This window comes from Seriola aureovittata, chromosome 18 (assembly GCF_021018895.1).
Source record: "Seriola aureovittata isolate HTS-2021-v1 ecotype China chromosome 18, ASM2101889v1, whole genome shotgun sequence".
NCBI lineage: Eukaryota > Metazoa > Chordata > Actinopteri > Carangiformes > Carangidae > Seriola > Seriola aureovittata.
Genome location: NC_079381.1, coordinates 6,510,074 through 6,528,776, shown reverse-complemented (window position 1 = coordinate 6,528,776; position 18,703 = coordinate 6,510,074). Strand labels below are relative to the sequence as shown.

At 37.1% G+C, this 18,703-nt stretch overlaps 1 protein-coding gene across 1 annotated transcript in view; it reads right to left on the bottom strand.

The window, feature by feature from the left end:
- The window catches only part of vsig8a (V-set and immunoglobulin domain containing 8a), a 47,553-nt gene that overhangs the window by 899 nt on the left and 27,951 nt on the right, over nt 1–18,703 (bottom strand). The window contains exons 2-7 of the mRNA XM_056403338.1: nt 16,288–16,416; nt 14,020–14,195; nt 12,177–12,381; nt 9,195–9,347; nt 8,018–8,140; nt 5,961–6,102 (exon numbers count right to left, since the gene is read on the bottom strand). Of these exons, the coding sequence (XP_056259313.1) occupies nt 5,961–6,102; nt 8,018–8,140; nt 9,195–9,347; nt 12,177–12,381; nt 14,020–14,195; nt 16,288–16,390 (902 nt within the window). The 5' untranslated portion in view covers nt 16,391–16,416. The remainder of the gene's footprint in view (nt 1–5,960; nt 6,103–8,017; nt 8,141–9,194; nt 9,348–12,176; nt 12,382–14,019; nt 14,196–16,287; nt 16,417–18,703) is intronic.

The following is an 18,703-nucleotide window of genomic DNA, read 5'->3' as shown; positions in this document are numbered from 1 at the left end:
CATGTCTTTCTTGATTATAAAGGTCTAGGTTCTATGTTAATACTGGGAAAGTGCTCAGTCCAGCCTGTGCTCAGAAACTGAGCCTTAAAACCAGCCATCAGGACTTCTGTAAGTTTGTGATGTCACAACTATACAGTCACCGCCCTCAGCCATGCCCCCTGCAGCGAATCAGAATATGTTCTGATTGGCTCACCGATTTGTTGTTACTAGAGCTCCAGAGAGAAGCCTGAGAGAGGAGATTTACATTAAGATGTTTTTTGGTTCTTAAAACCACAAACATGGATATCAAAACTTCAAATCTAAAAGTCTAAATAGTCTAATAGTCTAGTCTCTAAAAGTCTAAAATAAGGGACCTTTAAAAGATTGATTATCAAGTGACTAACCATCTATTCATTGTTTTAGCACAACTTACTTTCACTGTACATCCATGAAGGTGGTATTTTCTATGACAGATAACTGAGAACAAAGTAGTTTTGGTTGACTTTTGTGCGTTTTAATCCATATTTAACACAGTGGATACACAGTATTTACTGAGTGAAATAGTCTTGCCCATAGGTGAAGTCTTTGTTAAGTTGAAGGCTCCTCCCAAGAGTTCCTACTCTCACGGAGACCCTGCTTTCACTGCATTTCTTCTACTGAAGGATAAAATCACTCTGGTGCTGGTTTCAACCAGCAAACACTGACAAGAGGCAGAAAGTACTTCCCTCGTCAACACCGCTGCCAACATTCAAGCTTAAAAGCTACTTTGCATTCTGCATTTATGTAACTTTGCAGTACCAGCTGGGATCTTCTCCTCTGTCAAAGGAAACACCCGCACAACTAATCGACTTTGGCATTTTCTACTCCTGTGGAGCCAGTGGAGGCCAAGGACTCAGATTTTTGCTGGTAAAAGGAATAAATTTGCTTTGGTTAAGCTGAAATGGGAAACAATGTGCCTCAAGTCTTTGAGGCTGTGATTCCTGGCTGGGTATGTGTGCGTGTGTGTGTGTGTGTTGCCATGCAACAAGACTGAACTGTTGCAAACAAGAAATTGAACAAACCAAAGTAAATCAAATTAAACATCAATTGTCTAGTTTTTCTAACCTTTCAAACTTGTTTTGTTCTGGAAGCTATTTGCCTTATCTTTTTACAGAAGTTTGTTCTGAAATTAATTAACCTGCAGACAAATTTAACTGCAAGTATTTTTAATGGCTGTGACTTTATATTGATTCAGACACTGCCGACGTAAGCTAGTGAAGTCTTACCCCAGATCTACAGGAGATGCTAGACATCGCTACGTTTGATCTACACCGACTTCAACCTCTATCATGCTGTAATCAGCTTTACAGTCAGGAGCACAGATGGTGGTCGGATCGGTTGTGACATTTTTCAAAATGGAGGTGAAGCTGTTTGATGTAATGGACAAGTTATGCATGTCAAAAAAGTAGAGACAGTTCAAAATTGCTGCCCTTTACAGTTTACACTTAAAAGCTGTTGATATCATATCGATCTACCAGTCTGCCTGTCGTGTATGTTAACGCTTTGTTTCTACATTAGCGTTCAATATTGCATTTAAAGCTCTTGATGCAAAGCTTGAGTCTGATTTTTTTCACTGTATTCATGTATTTTTTCCGGTGCAGAGAATAGAGTACTTGAACTGGTATAATGCTCTGTGTGACTCATCCCTGAACTTTTCTATCTGCAGTGTTTACCTTGAAAAGTCTGGGAAGTGACAGATGTGAGAGGCACTATTGTTGCGTGGCTCAGATTGGTATGCTTTTCCATCTCTCCCTTATGAGCCTTTCTCAACAATGTCATGTTCATGTGAAGAGAGTTTAACTCCTGTATGTCACTGATATGGAGAAGCCCGTATCAGGATTGTGGCTTGAAGTGCTTCTCTGTCCTCCCACACTGACACTGCTCCCATATCGACATCTACTTTGAAAGGATGTGGGCTGTTTTCAACTTCATATGAACCACAACTCCAAAATTTTTTGATAGACATTGTTTATGTGCAAAAGGAGAAATCCTCTCAGCGATGTCAGGACTGGAGGTCAGTCGCAAAACATTGCCCCTGGAGCAGCTCAATATTGTACATGCTATTCACTGATTTACGTCATGAGAGGACCAACAAAGAGCCTGAACCAGGGCTTTCTGTTTGAAGCTAAGTGCACCACGCTACCTGTTTCAACTGGTTGCATAGTTTGCACTCTTCCAGAGAGATCTCAACTAAAGTAGTGTTGCTCAATAGCTTATAAACCTACAAGTGAGAATAAAATGTGAAATATTGGATACTCACAAACATGGATTGTAGAGTTTTGTCCCTGAATTAGATGTCCACCACTTGTAAACTGTGTTCTTATCAAATGATTTGAAGCAGAAAAAGGGTAATTTGCCATTTGATAATAGTCATCCCATTTTATCCGTAGCCCGTTTTGAGAACTTTGAAACTTAAAAGTCGTGTTAGAAAAGAAACATCACGGCAAGAACTTAATCTGCTTTTTTTATTGTCTCAAACAAATAGCTACAATGAGAACATTTTATTGCCAGAAAGGATTTAGATTGAAATAATGAATGTCCTCGTATCCACTATGGTGGAAGCAGTCAGCTTAGTTACCTTAAGTAAACCAACCACCATGCTGTACATAAAAGGAAAGCAAATGAAGTCATTATCTTTAGTGTGTTCAAATTTAAGCCACTAAAGTAGCAAGACCAAACGAGCATACAGCTATGCTAGCAGTCAAGTAGCAGTGGTGCTTTGAGCTAAAGGCTACCATCAGCATGCTAACATTCTTATAATGACAATGCTAGCATGCTGATGTTGCTTAGGTAATTTTTACTATGTTCACCATTAGTTTAAATCTAGTGTGACAAAGCCATCTAACATGAATGAATATTTTTCATTGCCCTACTGTTTGTAATATGTCATATGATCTTTGTAACATGATTTATGCTTAGGTTTGTTTGATTTGTTGCAGTGCTTCCTTGCTATTGCTGTATTTGGAATATGAGTGCACCTATTGGCTACATTGTGCTTGACTCTCTTATACAGCTCACCTATGCTTCATTGTAACACTGTTGCCCGTTTGCACACCGATGAAGAGTGGCTGCCTGAAACGACCATGCGATGCATTAACACACAATTTAAGTGGAGCGCTGTGCTACTCTTGATTTTTGATCTTTTCCTTTGAGGATTCAGCACGCACCTATACAAACTGGGTTTGAAAGACTCATGACCTAATCTATCCTTCAAAGGCAGCCACCTGAGTTACTGTAATTGCTGTTTGCCAGCATGTACTCTTGGGTTCAAACCAAACACAACCATCACACACTTTTTCAAACAGACGTTTTCCCTGGACCTTCACAATGATGAAACAGATTGAGTTATCAAAGCACTAAAATAGCATTAAGTCTTAAAGTCATGTTTTTGTTTTGGACTGTTTTCATTTTATTTTATTTCATTCTACTTATAAATACATTAATACATTTTAAATGTTGTTGTAATGTATTCCTTTTCCTTATGTAAAGCACCTCAACTAGAATACTTGAGTTTTATAGAATACTGTTTGACCTCAGCAAATGTTTTTTTTTAAAACAACAACAAAGTACATCTAGGCATGAAATCTGTTGATCTCTACTATTTTATTCTGAGAGGTATGTAAACATTTGAAGGTGGCCTTGACTGACACTGATATGCATTCCTGAAATTGTTTTTTTTTGCACAAGCCTGTATATATTCACAGGGCAGAGGGCAAACTGTGCTGCCAGCCTTATATGAAAGTAAAATTTAAAAATTCCACTTGAGAAAAGACAGTTTGTCACAACATACTTATGTAACTGTGCTAGATTTTTCTCATGCTGTAGAAACATACTTTGTGTGTGTGTGTGTGGTAGCATAACTGTTGTTTGCAGACTCTGCTGTTTGGGGAAACATTACATTTAAACTCTTCTTTTGAATTTGTGCAGAAGAGTCTGTGAAGAGCAGGGTTTGAACTCCAAACCAGACAAAATAGGACTATTTGTTCTTTTTTATATGGTTCATTTACTCAAAAGAGGGTTTCCTGCTAAGACAGTAACTCAGCTTTTTAACTCTCATACCTCAAACTAATTCTCACTTTCTTAACAAAATGAACAACAGCAGTCATTTTCTTTCTTTTCTTTCTCTCTGACAACTCCTACGAATTCCAAATGTGGGGTCTGTTATAAAAAAAGCAGAACGTGAGATGTTTCTATTTACATTTGTGCAATAGTGCACAATAAAATTGCAAGAATGCAATGTATGAGAAGGCAGAGAGAGAAAAACCTGTGTGTCTCATTGGAGTAAAGTGTCAGTTGTTGCCATGTTTCCTATTGATGCAACAAGGTGATCATGAATTGTTCTGCATTTTGGGAAATGCATTATTATTGGAGTTAGACGAAAACCACTCTCATATCTTTTCGTGAAATATAAAGCTAAGCCGCCATTTAGCTTAGCTTAGTTAGCATGTCTCTGTCCAACTAACAAACTATGACTACTAGCACCTCTAGAGTCAATGCGTTGTATCTCATTTGTTAATTTCGTAGAAAAAACAAAGTGTAGAAACACAATGCACTATTTAATGGGGGTTTAATGTGTCTGACTGTTTCTTTGCCAGGCACAGCAACTCCTTGAGTCTCTGCTGAAAAAGAAAAAAAATTGTGAGGCACATAACCCCAATAAAATGGTAGATAGTAATTTTACGCTTTTTGTGCACAGACAAGGAATGACGGTTCATGAGCTTTAGAGGTGCTAGCAGCTAAGTGTTTCCCTTTGTTTCAAGTATTTATGCTAAGCTAAGCTAAATATCCCCTAGCTTTTGGCTTCATATTTAATGGGCATATATGATATCGATCTTCTCATCTAACTCTGGCAGAAAGCAAATAACATTATTTTCCATGTTAATCTTTTCCTTTAACACATAATTGGATTTAAATGCAGTATGTCCACTATGTTTAATTGTATGTACTGAAAGCTGAGTACAAACTTTAATTTAAATGACATACATAAACAGTATATGAATGCTGCAAGCCTGAGACAAGAACCCCCAGGAGGGTTTGTTGACACTAGAAAGCTTCTTGTGTTTCCAACTCTAAAGAGAGATGGAGACGATCAACAAGAAGAAAGGGTTTGTAACTTTTAATGAATCCCACTCACTCTCGACTTTCAGTGGAAGTGTACGCCAGAACTGATGTATACTTACAATGTCAGCAATTATATTTGCATCAATATATCTGAAGAAAATCAGTTTGCTTTTGCACTCTTCACATAAAACCCCGGATTTTCTTCAGGATTTCATTAAATTGTTCTGCACAACGAGATGCTTCGTATTAGACTGCAGATGACGCTCTCTGCATAATTAAATGGTGGAGAGATTGTGCACATGGCAAAATAAAATGAAATCATAACATTTGGAGGAGCCCTGTCTAAGGGGTCTAGAATTGAAACGTCTCTTTTTTCCATTTCTATTCATGTTGTATTTACATATTTCTCTGCTGATTTTAACTCAAGTCTAGGATTTTGTTTCTATTCGTTACCAAATGGCTTTGAAGTGTGTTGTTTTGTATCCTGTAATGCACATTCATAATTGCCTCTGTCTTTTAAAGTTCAGTTGTTGATGTCGTGCTTTTGATGATGGTTCTTATTCTTTTTTTTTTATTTTGTGTCTCATGAAGCCGAAAACATCTTATTATATCTACTTTATGCATATATAAAAATCTGCAGTGCACATAATATCCAAACATTCATAACCTTTAAAATAAGCTAACAAGACTACTCAACACTAACAAAGGCAGAAATTTCTTACTCATGGGATTTTTTGGAGATAATGGAGGACCAGGAGAAACTTGCCAGACCGTATGTGTGGATTTGTTCTTTCCTTTCAGCAGCACAGTAATCTAACTATCAAGCTGCCAGCATCTTTATAAGTCTGCCCTGCTGCCTCTGCTACAGTGCTGTACAGTACCTGATCTCATTGGAGAACTCCTTGTCATTGTGATATCTGCTGTTCAGCTTCCAGTAAAGAAGTCCGATTATTACCAGCAGGATGATGAGGAGGAGCAGAGAGCCCACGACGGTGCCGACTATCACAGCTGCTCTGTTTGGAGCTGGAAAATCAGTATGAATAACAAGGAATTATTTCAAAAGCTCTGTGATAGAAAAGAAGTGTGAAGAAACCATTGTACTGTTTATTGTCCAGTGTAGTGATTCCTAACTCTCCTGGCTTATGACTCTCTAAAGTTAAATAATGTCTTCTCACAACCCCTCAGTACAGGTTGTATTGTCTTTACCCACTGAAAATCATTCACCACCAAAAAGTTTTTTTTTTCTTTTTCTGTCTTTTAAAACACAACCTTGTTTTACAGGAATAGTTCAACATTTTGGGAAAATATCCTTATTTGCTTTCTTGCCAAGACTTAGATGAGAAGATCATCTGCGCACTACATTTGAAATGCCAGTGGACTGCTAGCTAAGCTAACAAGCTTTGTTAGCTTACAAACAAAGCCAACAAAGCTTTGCTAACAAAGACCAAAAATTGAATTATATCTACCCTAGCTCTGTCCTGATGTAACAAAATTAAATAAAGCCAACTAATTAACACATTATATCTCATTTGTTAGTTGTTATCCATACAAACATCAGAGTGTCAAAACATCACGTTGTGTTTTTTACAGGAGGTTATTAAATTTTTCAATTGGAGCAGTAACTTCCTACACATTATCTGAACAGCAGCCCGACTAGTTTTTGGCCTTTCACATTTAGCCTACCTCTAGGCAAAAAGCAAAATAGCATATTTCTGAAAATGTCTGTATTCATTCGCTATTGCAATAGTTCTTAGGCATTCTTTAGCAGAAACGTAAAAATATGAAGATACATCCAGTTTTCACTGGATAGAGATATGTGAGCAGCTCAGCCAAATAATGACAAAAACACAATGTTTTCTACTCAGACTTTCATTTTTTAAATGTTTCAAAATATATGTTTCAAATAATTAACCAATTTATCACAAGAAACACATCAAACATCCTAGAAAAGTAATATATATATATATAAAAACTTCTTCTTATTCTATATATTCTCATTAATCATCTTGCAAATTCTTTGTGAGCGTTTTTCTGAGCCTCAGGGCTGGAACCTCTGTTCTAGGATGGCACACTGCACTTGAAATGAAAATGAATGGTTCCCTGCCTAAAGCCAAAAATCTGAGCACTGAGACTTTGAGTTATGGACTCGACAAGATGTAAGACGGAGGTCTGCTCCACAGATCAGGAGGCACACAAAGACAAACTCATTTTATGGATCCACAGAATGCAGTGCGCTTGTTTGAGTCTGAGTCCAGGGATGATTTATTCTATAATGGTATGCTGAATCACTGACTGTACTCCCTAATGCTGCTCTCACAGTCACCAGATTCATTCCCCTGTGAGACAGCTCTGGTATGTCTTCTGGTTTCTGGTCTTGTTCAGAGCTGTTCACAGGTATTACTGTACATGGACTGTCCTCCTTTAAGGGAGTTTTATTTTAAATTTGCACACTCTTGTCAACTAATCAAAGCTGATGAGGTGCTTTTAATCAGCCTTTTTTTCATATTTCATTCACGCCTGCTAAAGCTGTTAAAGACTGTCGACACACAAATCATTTCAGCATTACTCATGAGTGTGTAATGCTGAAATGATTACTCTGACAAAGTGAAATGATGACAAGTGGATGGCTAAAAACTTCTGTGAATAAAGTTACTTCTTGCCATTGACTGTGACCTCATGTCTAAACGACATAATAAGGATGATTCACCGATGTTACTGAGCAGTGTGATTAAAACCTGCAGTGTTTCTGTGTGTGTGTGTGTGTGTGTGTGTGTGTGTGTGTGTGCGAGAAGTGGAGCAATGAAGAGATTGTGGCACAACTACAAAGAGAGACGACTTAAGAGGATGAAATCTAGGTCTTTCACGACCACGTGAGTGTGTCATGCATGATGTTTGTCAACAGCAGCCATTCTGCGCGGGGGTGTGTGCATTCCCTTACGTTTATTCGCTCTCAGGTTGATCTTGCAGTGTTCGGCTCCAACAGCATTGTTCACCTCACAACGGTAGATTCCTGCAAAGCTCTGCGAGTGGTTGCTGATTTTCAGCTCCCCAGTCACACTGTCTGAGAGAGAGAGAGAGGCATGCACAAGCATAGATTAACACATGCAGTACACGTTGCGCATACAAGAGCCTGAAATGAAATAAACAGTAGGTGGGTTTTTCTACATGAAGAATAATTTAATGGGGTTATTTATACTTTTTCTCTGATTGATGATGGGGAACATGAGTGGCTGGTGGTGATTGTCGCTTGATGAAAGCTTTGGTCATCGTTGTATTTATAATACGCCCTCTGAGCAGTGCTACGTCTGCAGGGCAGTTTGGAGGCTACAGTGAGTTGCATCGTCGCTATCGAAAAGCGACGAGACGTGCATGCTAACTTCATTTAAAGAAAATATGTGATAGAGACAAGAGTTAACATTAACGCTGATTTCCATCAATCGAGACAGCTCTTGGTGAGTGAAGGAATGAAGTTTGATACTGAACTCGCAAAATTTATTCTAGACTAGTAAGTAAGCAGCTGTTAATGCTAACACTGGCTATGTAGCCATTAAAAAACTTACAAATAGCTGCTTTAAGGCTTTTTCAAGCTTGTTGTTTTTGGTATTTTATGATTTTTCATGAAAAATATGTAGATTTGTTTGTGTTCACATAGATTTTCACCCATTATGTCTGCAGGCAGCCAAAACTAGATGTGTTTTCCATTGCAGGAGGACACCAATCAATGCAGTATACAGTAAATGACGTCGAGAACATCTCAGGAAATAAGAAGAAATCAAAAAGCTGCTATTGATGCTCCTTGCAATGGAGTTCTGCAAATCATTATTTCCTGATGATATTTTCTATTATTCTGGATGGTTTTCATTTGAATAATGAGAATAAATCATGATCCCCTTCTCTTTGAAAATAAAAATAATAAGCACATACTGTACATTGGAAAAGAAGAAGATGTTCATTGAGTATTGCTCACACAGAATCAAATACAGAACCACACATCTCCAGCCCACAGCCCAACACACAGACACACACACAAACACATGCACACACACACACACCTACACATACATGTTCTCTTTGATGTGTAGTAGCATTGTGACGTCAGCAGAGGTCACACTTACTCTGTGTGGCTGTAGCAGGGACGGGGCCTGCGCTTTCCCTCCTCCACGTGTATTTTAAGGGAGTGGAGCCTTTTGCAGACTGGCAGTGCAGCGCCACAGCCTCGCCAACCAGCTCCCCTCCCTCCACCCAGCACTTAGGCGCAGACGGCTTCACTAAAACCATACAACAAATGGATAAATTTTATGCTGTCATTTCCATCCTGTTTCTTAAAAACAAAACAAAAAACACTACAGCTTAATAGCTTCAGGATGGAATAGGAGGAACATTGTGATGCTTGGAAAAACCGGAATTTACACCATATAAGATAAGTGAAAAAAACAATTTGAGGCATCTTAAAATGAATGCCTTCGTCATCATCATTGTTATGGGATGAATGCTTGATGGGGGATGAATGCTTGATGAGTTCATGATGACTGAGCTTAAACCCAACACTGTTCTGTTCTGAAAGGGTGAAAAAGGATAGAAACTGGTATTGATTAAGGTGAGGTTGATTAACATTAAAAGATTTGAAGGTCGTTTCCCCTGCAACATTTCACACATTTGAGTGTGGTCATCTCAATGTGTAAAAGTAAAGTAGAAGGAACACAAAGAAATCCAACCATCCAGTCATTCACACATTTTCATTACCACTTATCCTGTTCAGGATCATACAAACAGCCCGGTCTATAAAACCACTTTCAGTTTGCTGTCAGCATGAAAACAGCTGTTGGCTGTTGGCTGCCGTAAGAGGCTTTTGGTATGGATAATTATTTAACAAGGTGCTTGTTTCATCTCATACAGCTTTTGTATCAAGCCGAGTGTTAAAAGTCAGTGTGAGAGTAGAGAACTAAGAAATAATTTAGCTCTAACAAGTCAGTTGTCCCTCTGATTATGCAAAATAAATGCATCAGTTGATCAAAAAATCTGTTTCGTCTAGGAAATGATTTGTTGAACAAGCTCCAAAGTCGAGGCCTCCAGCACTGGACGCTTGTAAACCTGCTGAAACTGAGCTCGATGAAGGTGATTTAGGCTAAGGGTTTTATTTTTGGATATAATTGGCCACATTAGGCTGTTTGGGTCATTTTAAAGTGAAACAAACATTAAATCAGTCATCAGACGTGTCCACATAATTATTATTATTATTTTTTTTTAACTATTTCTGTTCCAAGCAGCCTCGTATAATATTAACCTTAATAAAAATTAAATTCTGGAGACTTACTGGTATAAAAGTCCTGAAAAAATTAACAAAAAGGACAAGCCCATACAGAAGTGTAATATATGACATATATGTCCCTATATCCAGAGTGATGACGTCATATATGTCACCTATATGGTGATATATTATTATCACATATGTACATCTTCTGGATATATGGAGATAAAAGTTTATTCAAACTTGTATATGTACATATATAAAAAATATATTATATGATGATTTTTTTATATGGTATAACATGTGACAAAATATATTTACCATATGAATTAAAAAAAAAAAAAAATCCCATTTTAGGAAAATAGTCTCAGACTTTTGGGACTAACTTTATATAATATCAACATATAGCCTATTGACAGGCTTTGGGGTAGATAGACTTTTTTGTAACATATGTCGCCAATATAAGTATGCACACATAAACATACATATTTGTATCGGCTAGACATTTATGTCCATTTTTGAAATTGTTCCAAGTTCTAATAGGTTTTATGTATCATTTTTACATACATATTTGTATTTCATATGTACATATATTCAATATATATATATTCAATATATATATATATATACATCACATTTGCATAAGGGTTTCATGTGCAGTACTGTATCTTTTGTTAATCAAATTACAGTAATTGATTAAGTTCAGTGAAGTTATAGAGAAATAAAAATCAGAGCTCTGATTACCTGCAGCTTTGACTGAACATAAAATGAGTTGCTTTAAGAAAACTTACTACAAAGCTCTAAACTCCCCCTTTAAAACTATATATTCTGAGGGACCACATTTCCATCCTTGTAGTTTCAACAGAATACATTTTTTTAACGGAGTCTGATATTTGCTCAATCGTGAAACATCACTGTAGGAACTTATTTGATACAGTATTCAGGATTAAAGTCATAATAAATAAATCTGCCAATGAGGTGACCTTCTTCCACCCGAGCTACTACTCAGGCTCTTCAAACAAAGTGAGTTGGACTAGAATCAAGTAAAGTACTTTACTTCTCTGGCAAATCCTAGGACTGAAGACACAAAAAATGGTTCTAATTGAAGTGTTATTTCAAATTACTATCACCTTTTTCAGTCTCTCATCAACTGCTTATCCTGTATCGGTTTCAGTCTCAGACAAAGACATCTTACAGTTCATTCCTTCAGTTAATTCATCTAATCGCTGTGGTCAAAACTGTGACCACAGCTTCCTCTGTCAAGGCCTCCATCTCTGTCTGCTCAGCGAGAGGTGGGAAACTGTTAAACAGGAATAAAAATAGCAAAGGTAGAGTTTTGGTTGATGTGTCTTTGTAATGTATTGTTCCAAGTCATGTAGAGCTTTAGTCTTTTTCAGAATGAATGGGTTAAGCACTAGAGAAAATTGCACCATTTGACCTAAAATTAAGGAGCAATTTCTCGTTAAATAATATTTCTTTTACAGAACAAAAGCTTGACTGTCAAAAGTCTTTTATAACTGTAGACACTGAGAAAACCATTATCTGAGTTTTTGCTGACATCTATGCGACCTTTAACAAAACTGACCTCCACAAACCACTAATGAGTATATTCCATATATATTGCAGTAATCTTGTAGTAGTCTTAAAAGATAAAACCATACCTGATAGGAGGTACCCTGAAATTTTCTTTTGCAAACTGCAATAGGCATCCCACAATATCAAAAGTAAATTGTGCAGCTGCTTTTCCCATAAAACCAAACAATAACACAGCTGTCAGACGTGATGGCCATATATAATGCAGTCAGGTGACATGTGTTAACCCCAGCATTCGACCCAAGCCCGGTCTTACCTATTACCACCAGTGACACCTTGCGCATGTCGACTCCAGGTGATTTCTTCACTTTACACTGGTATGTCGCACTGTGTGCAGGTGACAGCAGAGCGATTGAGAGTGAGGCGTCACCCATCGAGGGGTCGGGAGCAGTGAAGCTGAACCCTTTTGCCAGAGCGTGGTTCCCATGGAGATATTTAGTGCCGCTGCTATAGGACATCAACTGAGGGGAAAATAATGAAAAAAAGAAATCTGAGCAACAAATGACCGTGAATGACACTTATTAGAGATGCATTACTTTACAAATGACTAAATGCAATGGTAAAGAGGTGCCAAACCCATCGAGAATTACCACCAACTCTGCAGTTCTACTGAAAGTTTTGGTCTCTTTTAGCTCATTGTTTTGATTTTTTGGCACATTTACTGTGCAGTTCAGCCTCCACACATGTCAACCTTGTTTCCAGCAGCAACAAGCAGCTGTCTTCAGTAAACAAGCTCTGGTAATCATACTGTACACTACCCACTCAGCACCAAAAAGCAGAGCTGGTGAAGAATGTGTAATATAGAGACATTACAGACAGTATATAGTGGACTAACATAGATCAGGAGTGCAGACATACAGCCCCAGATGAATGCTAATGTTGCTGTCTCACTGGAACGATAATGTTTTTTCCTGTCTGCTGGATTTTGTAAATAGCTAATTATCTGCTAACAATCTGCTAGTGATATGACAGCTAAGTTTTGAGTTTTTCTGCCCTCTAGTGGCCAAAAATATATGAAGGCAGCTTTTAAGTTTGCAGTGGGTAAACATTTTTTATTTGTCTACAGTAAAGAATTGAAAAGGAAAGTGCTGTTCAAGTATTCAATTTGCACAAGAACCAGTCATTTATATTGGTCACTTGTCTACAACAGCCCCTGGTCAATCCTTATAAATGTTCTCTTCCTGAGGGCAGAGATGAGGAGGAAAAAAACCTCCTTGCAAGTCTCCAACACTGATGACTTATTTAATTTAAAAGGCAAATGGGATAAACAACTAATTCCTGTGAAATTAAGAAGGTGGTTGGACTTCATCCACACTCCAGTCTCCTGGACTGAATTCTGATTTAGACTAATAGAGGCACAAGCACGTCACATGGGGTTAAGAATTTGCAATGTGGTGTGAAATCTGAATGGATTAGATGTTTTAGAGATGCTTAGAGACTGAGGTTGTATAGTGGTTTCTAGCCTTTATGTTAATCTAGTTGTTTTGCCTTTCTTCTGGACCTACAGAGTCTTTTTTAGTCAGTGCACAGCAGGTTAACTGAAAATACAAAAATACATTAATACATCTTACATTTACTTTTACTCATACGGCAGACGACCTACAAGTGAGAAACAACACTGAGGCTTCAGTGCAGTAGGAGACCTTGAAGGAAGTACTGAGTACTAAATCTGTTCAATAAGGCAAAGTGCAAGGAGATCAGGTAAAGAAGTGCACCGAAAGTGCAGAGTAAGTGCCAGTTAGGCATATTACTGTTAGGGGTGTGAGGAGAGGATGTGCTCCAGGAAGAGATGAGTCTTGAAGAGATCTTTTTAAGATAGAGTGGAATGCCCCAGCTCTAATAGCATATATGTCTTCAGCATATATGAAGAATACAGTTCCAAGAATAAATGAAAAGTTAGATCTTTTCTTTCTAGTTTTTTATATTTTCTGTACAATTAGCACCAAATTGAATAAAATCCTTGAATAATATTTTTTGGGAAATTGTTGGTACCTAGAACATGATTGCAAGTTGATGAATTCTGCTTTATAATCCACATATATGAGACACTAAAAATAGATTTATAGTATGATTTGCATCATTCTTGTTCAGCTTCTTACCATCTGATCTTTCTGTGTGGTGTCTGGACTGAGCACAGACCATTCGATGTCAAGTTCTCCGGTGTCAAGGGTGCCCGGCGTGTACCTGCAGCCCAATGTCACGCCCTCTCCCTCAGCCACCTGGATGGTCTGTGGGCCCGTAGACGTCACCTGCATCCCTCGTGCACACCTCAACTCTTCAGAAATTCAGACAAGTCTTTAAAATTAATCACAGTCACATATCGGCTGTTTCTTAATCCCTGCTTTTAATCCTCAAGGATAAGTATTATTTTTATACATTCACTGAATCACAGTGCGTGGTTTCCATGCACACAGTTTTTATGGATAGGTTTAATATTAATTCAGATTCTTTTTCAAAGGATGCCTAACTAAGAAAGCAATAAAAAACACAAACATAGCAGCTGTAGCCAAATTCCACTCAGGAATATATAAGGGATTTAGAGGAATGATATTAGGAGCTTTTTAAGACCCATTTCATACAGTGCTTATAATGCAAAAAGAGCTCAATAAGCTGCACTTCAAATAATAAAAAAATAAAAAAATAGAGTCAGAGGTTAAATGTGTGCTGAACAGTTTTTGTTCTTCAGGCTCTGTGCTTCAGTGCATTCAGTTTGAAATAAAATAATGGACACTACATTAAAGAGCCAAGCTTTAATTTGATTCGGTTTACATCAATATTGAATGAACTATGTGTGAAATAGCGCCCTTTTTATCACGGAGTGCCCCAATTGCGAGGGTTCAAAAGTAATTGGACACCTGGCTGCTGAATGTTTCATAGGCAGCCGTGCATCTTTTCAACGTTAGGTCATGGACAAAAGAATTCACACGTGCCTCAGAGCTGATTGAGAGCTGTCATTTAGAGCAGTCTGTCAATACGAGGAGTAAATAGATGACCAGAGTGAAGAAGATAATGTGTCTGAAAATGTACATATCAAAGGTAGTTAGTTTTGACTAAAATCAACAGTTGGGTATGGAAACTAAAAGCAGGGAAACTAGAGAATGGTAAACAAGCTGGGGAACTGTGGAGCACCAGGAAAATCATTTGCATGGTGAAGAAAAATCCCTTTATGACAGCACTGCGAGTCACACATGCTCTAGAGGATGTGGGTGCCTGGTGGACATGTTTCCTTGTCAACGATCAAGTGGAGGCTTTGTGACCTCAACCTCAGAGGATTCACCACAATATGCAGACTCCTGCTAAGCGTCAAGAACAGAAAGGCCAGGCAGGAGTTCACGGAAACATACGAAAATAAACAAGTAGATTTCTAGAACAAAGGCCTACGGGGGACTGATGAAACAGAAATACAAATAATGGAAAGAGGGAAGGGTGGAGAGAGAACAGGAAGAGCTTGTGACCCAAAACCACCACCTTGTCTGTCAAACAAGGTTGCTGGTTCTCTCTCAACATGCACACTGGCATATTGATGATCTCACAACTGACGGAAGCAACAGGAAATGCATCAAAAATCATCGGATGACATTTCATCATCCATCCATAAAGATTTGGGCCAATGCACTTTTCAGGGTGAGGAGGTGGAATATCTTTGACTGATAGAGTCAGTCACCTGATCAATCTGATTGAGCTGCAGTCCACCTGCTGAAGACCAGACTAAAGACAGAGATCACACAACAAGCATGTGCTGAAGGTGGCTGCAGTGAAGGGAGAGCATCACCAGGGAAGATAAGTGTCTGCTGATGTCTATGGGTAGAAGACTTTAGACAGTCATTGACTGCAAAGGACATTACATAAAGTATTCAATTGAAGATGATTTTATCTGACTTTATGTGTATCTTCAATATTTTCAATAACTGTTATATATATATATATATTAGTTTTAGAAGCATATTGTACAGTAAAAGAAAAGTCATTAAACCGTGCAGGGCATTCATTCCAGATACATAACACATAAAAAAAATATACATGTGTCATATTAGATGTGCATTTGAATTAAAAGCCACAACCTCAAGAGAAAAGGAAAAACATATGGGCTCAAATCTCGGGAGTCAACAACAGTCATCTGGAGGCATAATCTCAAAGCCTGATTGGATGGACTGTGAGCACCATGGTAACACATGCACTATGTCATACCACTGAGGCCTAAAGCTCAGCAGAGATGAGACATGAAGCTGATGATCATTTGTACTTACTCAATGCCAGTGTCATGAAATACAGTGGAGTAGTTTAGTAGATAACACAGAGAATAGACAGTGTTGACTGTATGGCTGTGTTGTCTTGTGTTTTTGAGCTCATGTGTTTGTTATTCTTACCTGTGCTCAAGAGAGTGGCAGTGCATAACAAGAAGCAAGATAGCCAGGGCAGGCAGTTGAGGGAGGAAAATGACTTCCAGTGACTGCAGCTTTGTCTCAACATCGTTATCCTGGTCCAGATGAAATTAACTACAGCAAGTGGTCAAAAACAGAAAGAGAGTGCATGTGTAACATGTGCTTTCAACTCAAGGCCGGCCAAAGGCATAAGTCAACTAAACGGCTGCTTAGGACCCCCGCAGCCACCAAGGGGCCCCGAAGTGCGCTTCAAATGCCCCACGAAACCTTATATCTATATATATATATCTATATATATAGATATATATATATATATATATAGATATATATAGATGTGTATATATATGTATATATATATATATATATATATGTATAGGTATATATATATATGCCTTACTATATTATGATTTTTTATGACTTACGATACTATGACGTTATTATGACATTTTATGCCTTACTAAACTATGATGTTTTTATGACATTTTATGGCTTAATATACTATGAAATAGTATATAAGTATCCTATGCCGTTTTTATGCCTTACTATATTATGACGTTTTTATGATGTTTAATGCCTTACTATACTGTGATCTTTTTACGACATTTTATGCCTTAGTATACTATGATTTTTTATGACATTTTATGCTTTGCTATACAAATATGTTTTTATGCCTTACAATACTGTGTCTTTTTTATGACATTTTATGCCTTACTACACTATGTTGTTTTTATGCATTAATGTAATATGACGTTATTATGACATTTTATGCCTTACTAAACTATGATGTTTTATGACGTTTTATGGCTTAATATACTGTGATGTTTTTATGACATTTTATGCCTTACTATATTATAATGTTTTTATGACATTTTATGCCTTTCTAGACAGTGACATTCTTATGCCTTACAATAGTATGATGTTTTTATTCCTTAGTATACTGTGACGTTTTTATGACATTTTATGCCATTCTGTACTATGACGTTTTCATGCCTTATTATACTGTGACTTTTTTATGCCTTACTATATAAGGCATAAATGGTCATAAAAACGTCATAGTATGGTAAGGAATGAAACGACATAGTATAATAAGGCATAAAAATGCCAAAAAACGAAATAGTCCAGTATGGCATAAAATGTCAAAAATACATCGTAGTATATAAAGGCATAAATGGTCATAAAAACGTAATAGTATGGTAGGGAATGAAACGACATAGTATAATAAGGCATAAAAATGCCAAAAAACGTCATAGTATAGTATGTTATAAAAATGCCTAAAAACGACATAGTATAGTCTGGCATAAAATGTCAAAAATTCATAATAGTACAGTAAGGCATAAATTGCCATAAAAATGTCATAGTATGGTAAGGAATGAAATGACATAGTATAATAAGGCATAAAAATGCCAAAAAACGACATAGTATAGTCTGGCATAAAATGTCAAAAATAAATCGTAGTATATTAAGGCATAAATGGTCATAAAAACGTCATAGTATGGTAAGGAATGAAACGACATAGTATAATAAGGCATAAAAATGCCAAAAAACGTCATAGTATAGTATGTTATAAAAATGCCTAAAAACGACATAGTATAGTATGGCATAAAATAACAAAAATACATCTTAGTATATTAAGGTATAAATGGTCATAAAAACGTCATAGTATGGTAAGGAATGAAACGACATAGTATAATAAGGCATAAAAATGCCAAAAAACGTTATAGTATAGTATGGCATAAAATGTCAAAAATACATTATAGTATATCTTTTTTTTAAAGTATTTTTATGCCTTTATTGGACAGTATAGGGGAGAGAGACAGGAAACGTGGAGGCAGAAAGAAAGGGATTGACATGCAGCGAAAGGCCGTCCGATGAGGGATTCGAACAGGGGGTGGCTGCAGCGAGGATTGTAGCCTCTACACATGGGGCGCCTACTTAGACCACTATGCCACAGGACTCCGCTATATGATAGTATATTAAGCCATAAACAATTATAAAAACGTAATAGTATGGTAGGGAATGAAAGAACATAGTATAATAAGGCATAAAAATGCCAAAAAAACGTCATAGTCCAGTATGGCATAAAACTGTCAAAAAACGTCATAGTATAGTATGGCATAAAATGTCAAAAATACATCTTAGTATATTAAGGCATAAATAGTCATAAAAACGTCATAGTATGGTAAGGAATGAAACGACATAGTATAATAACGCATAAAAATGCCTAAAAACGTCATAGTATAGTATGTTATAAAAATGCCTAAAAACGACATAGTATAGTATGGCATAAAATGTCAAAAATACATCTTAATATATTAAGGCATAAATAGTAATAAAAACGTCATAGTATGGTAAGGAATGAAATGACATAGTATAATAAGGCATAAAAATGCCAAAAAACGTC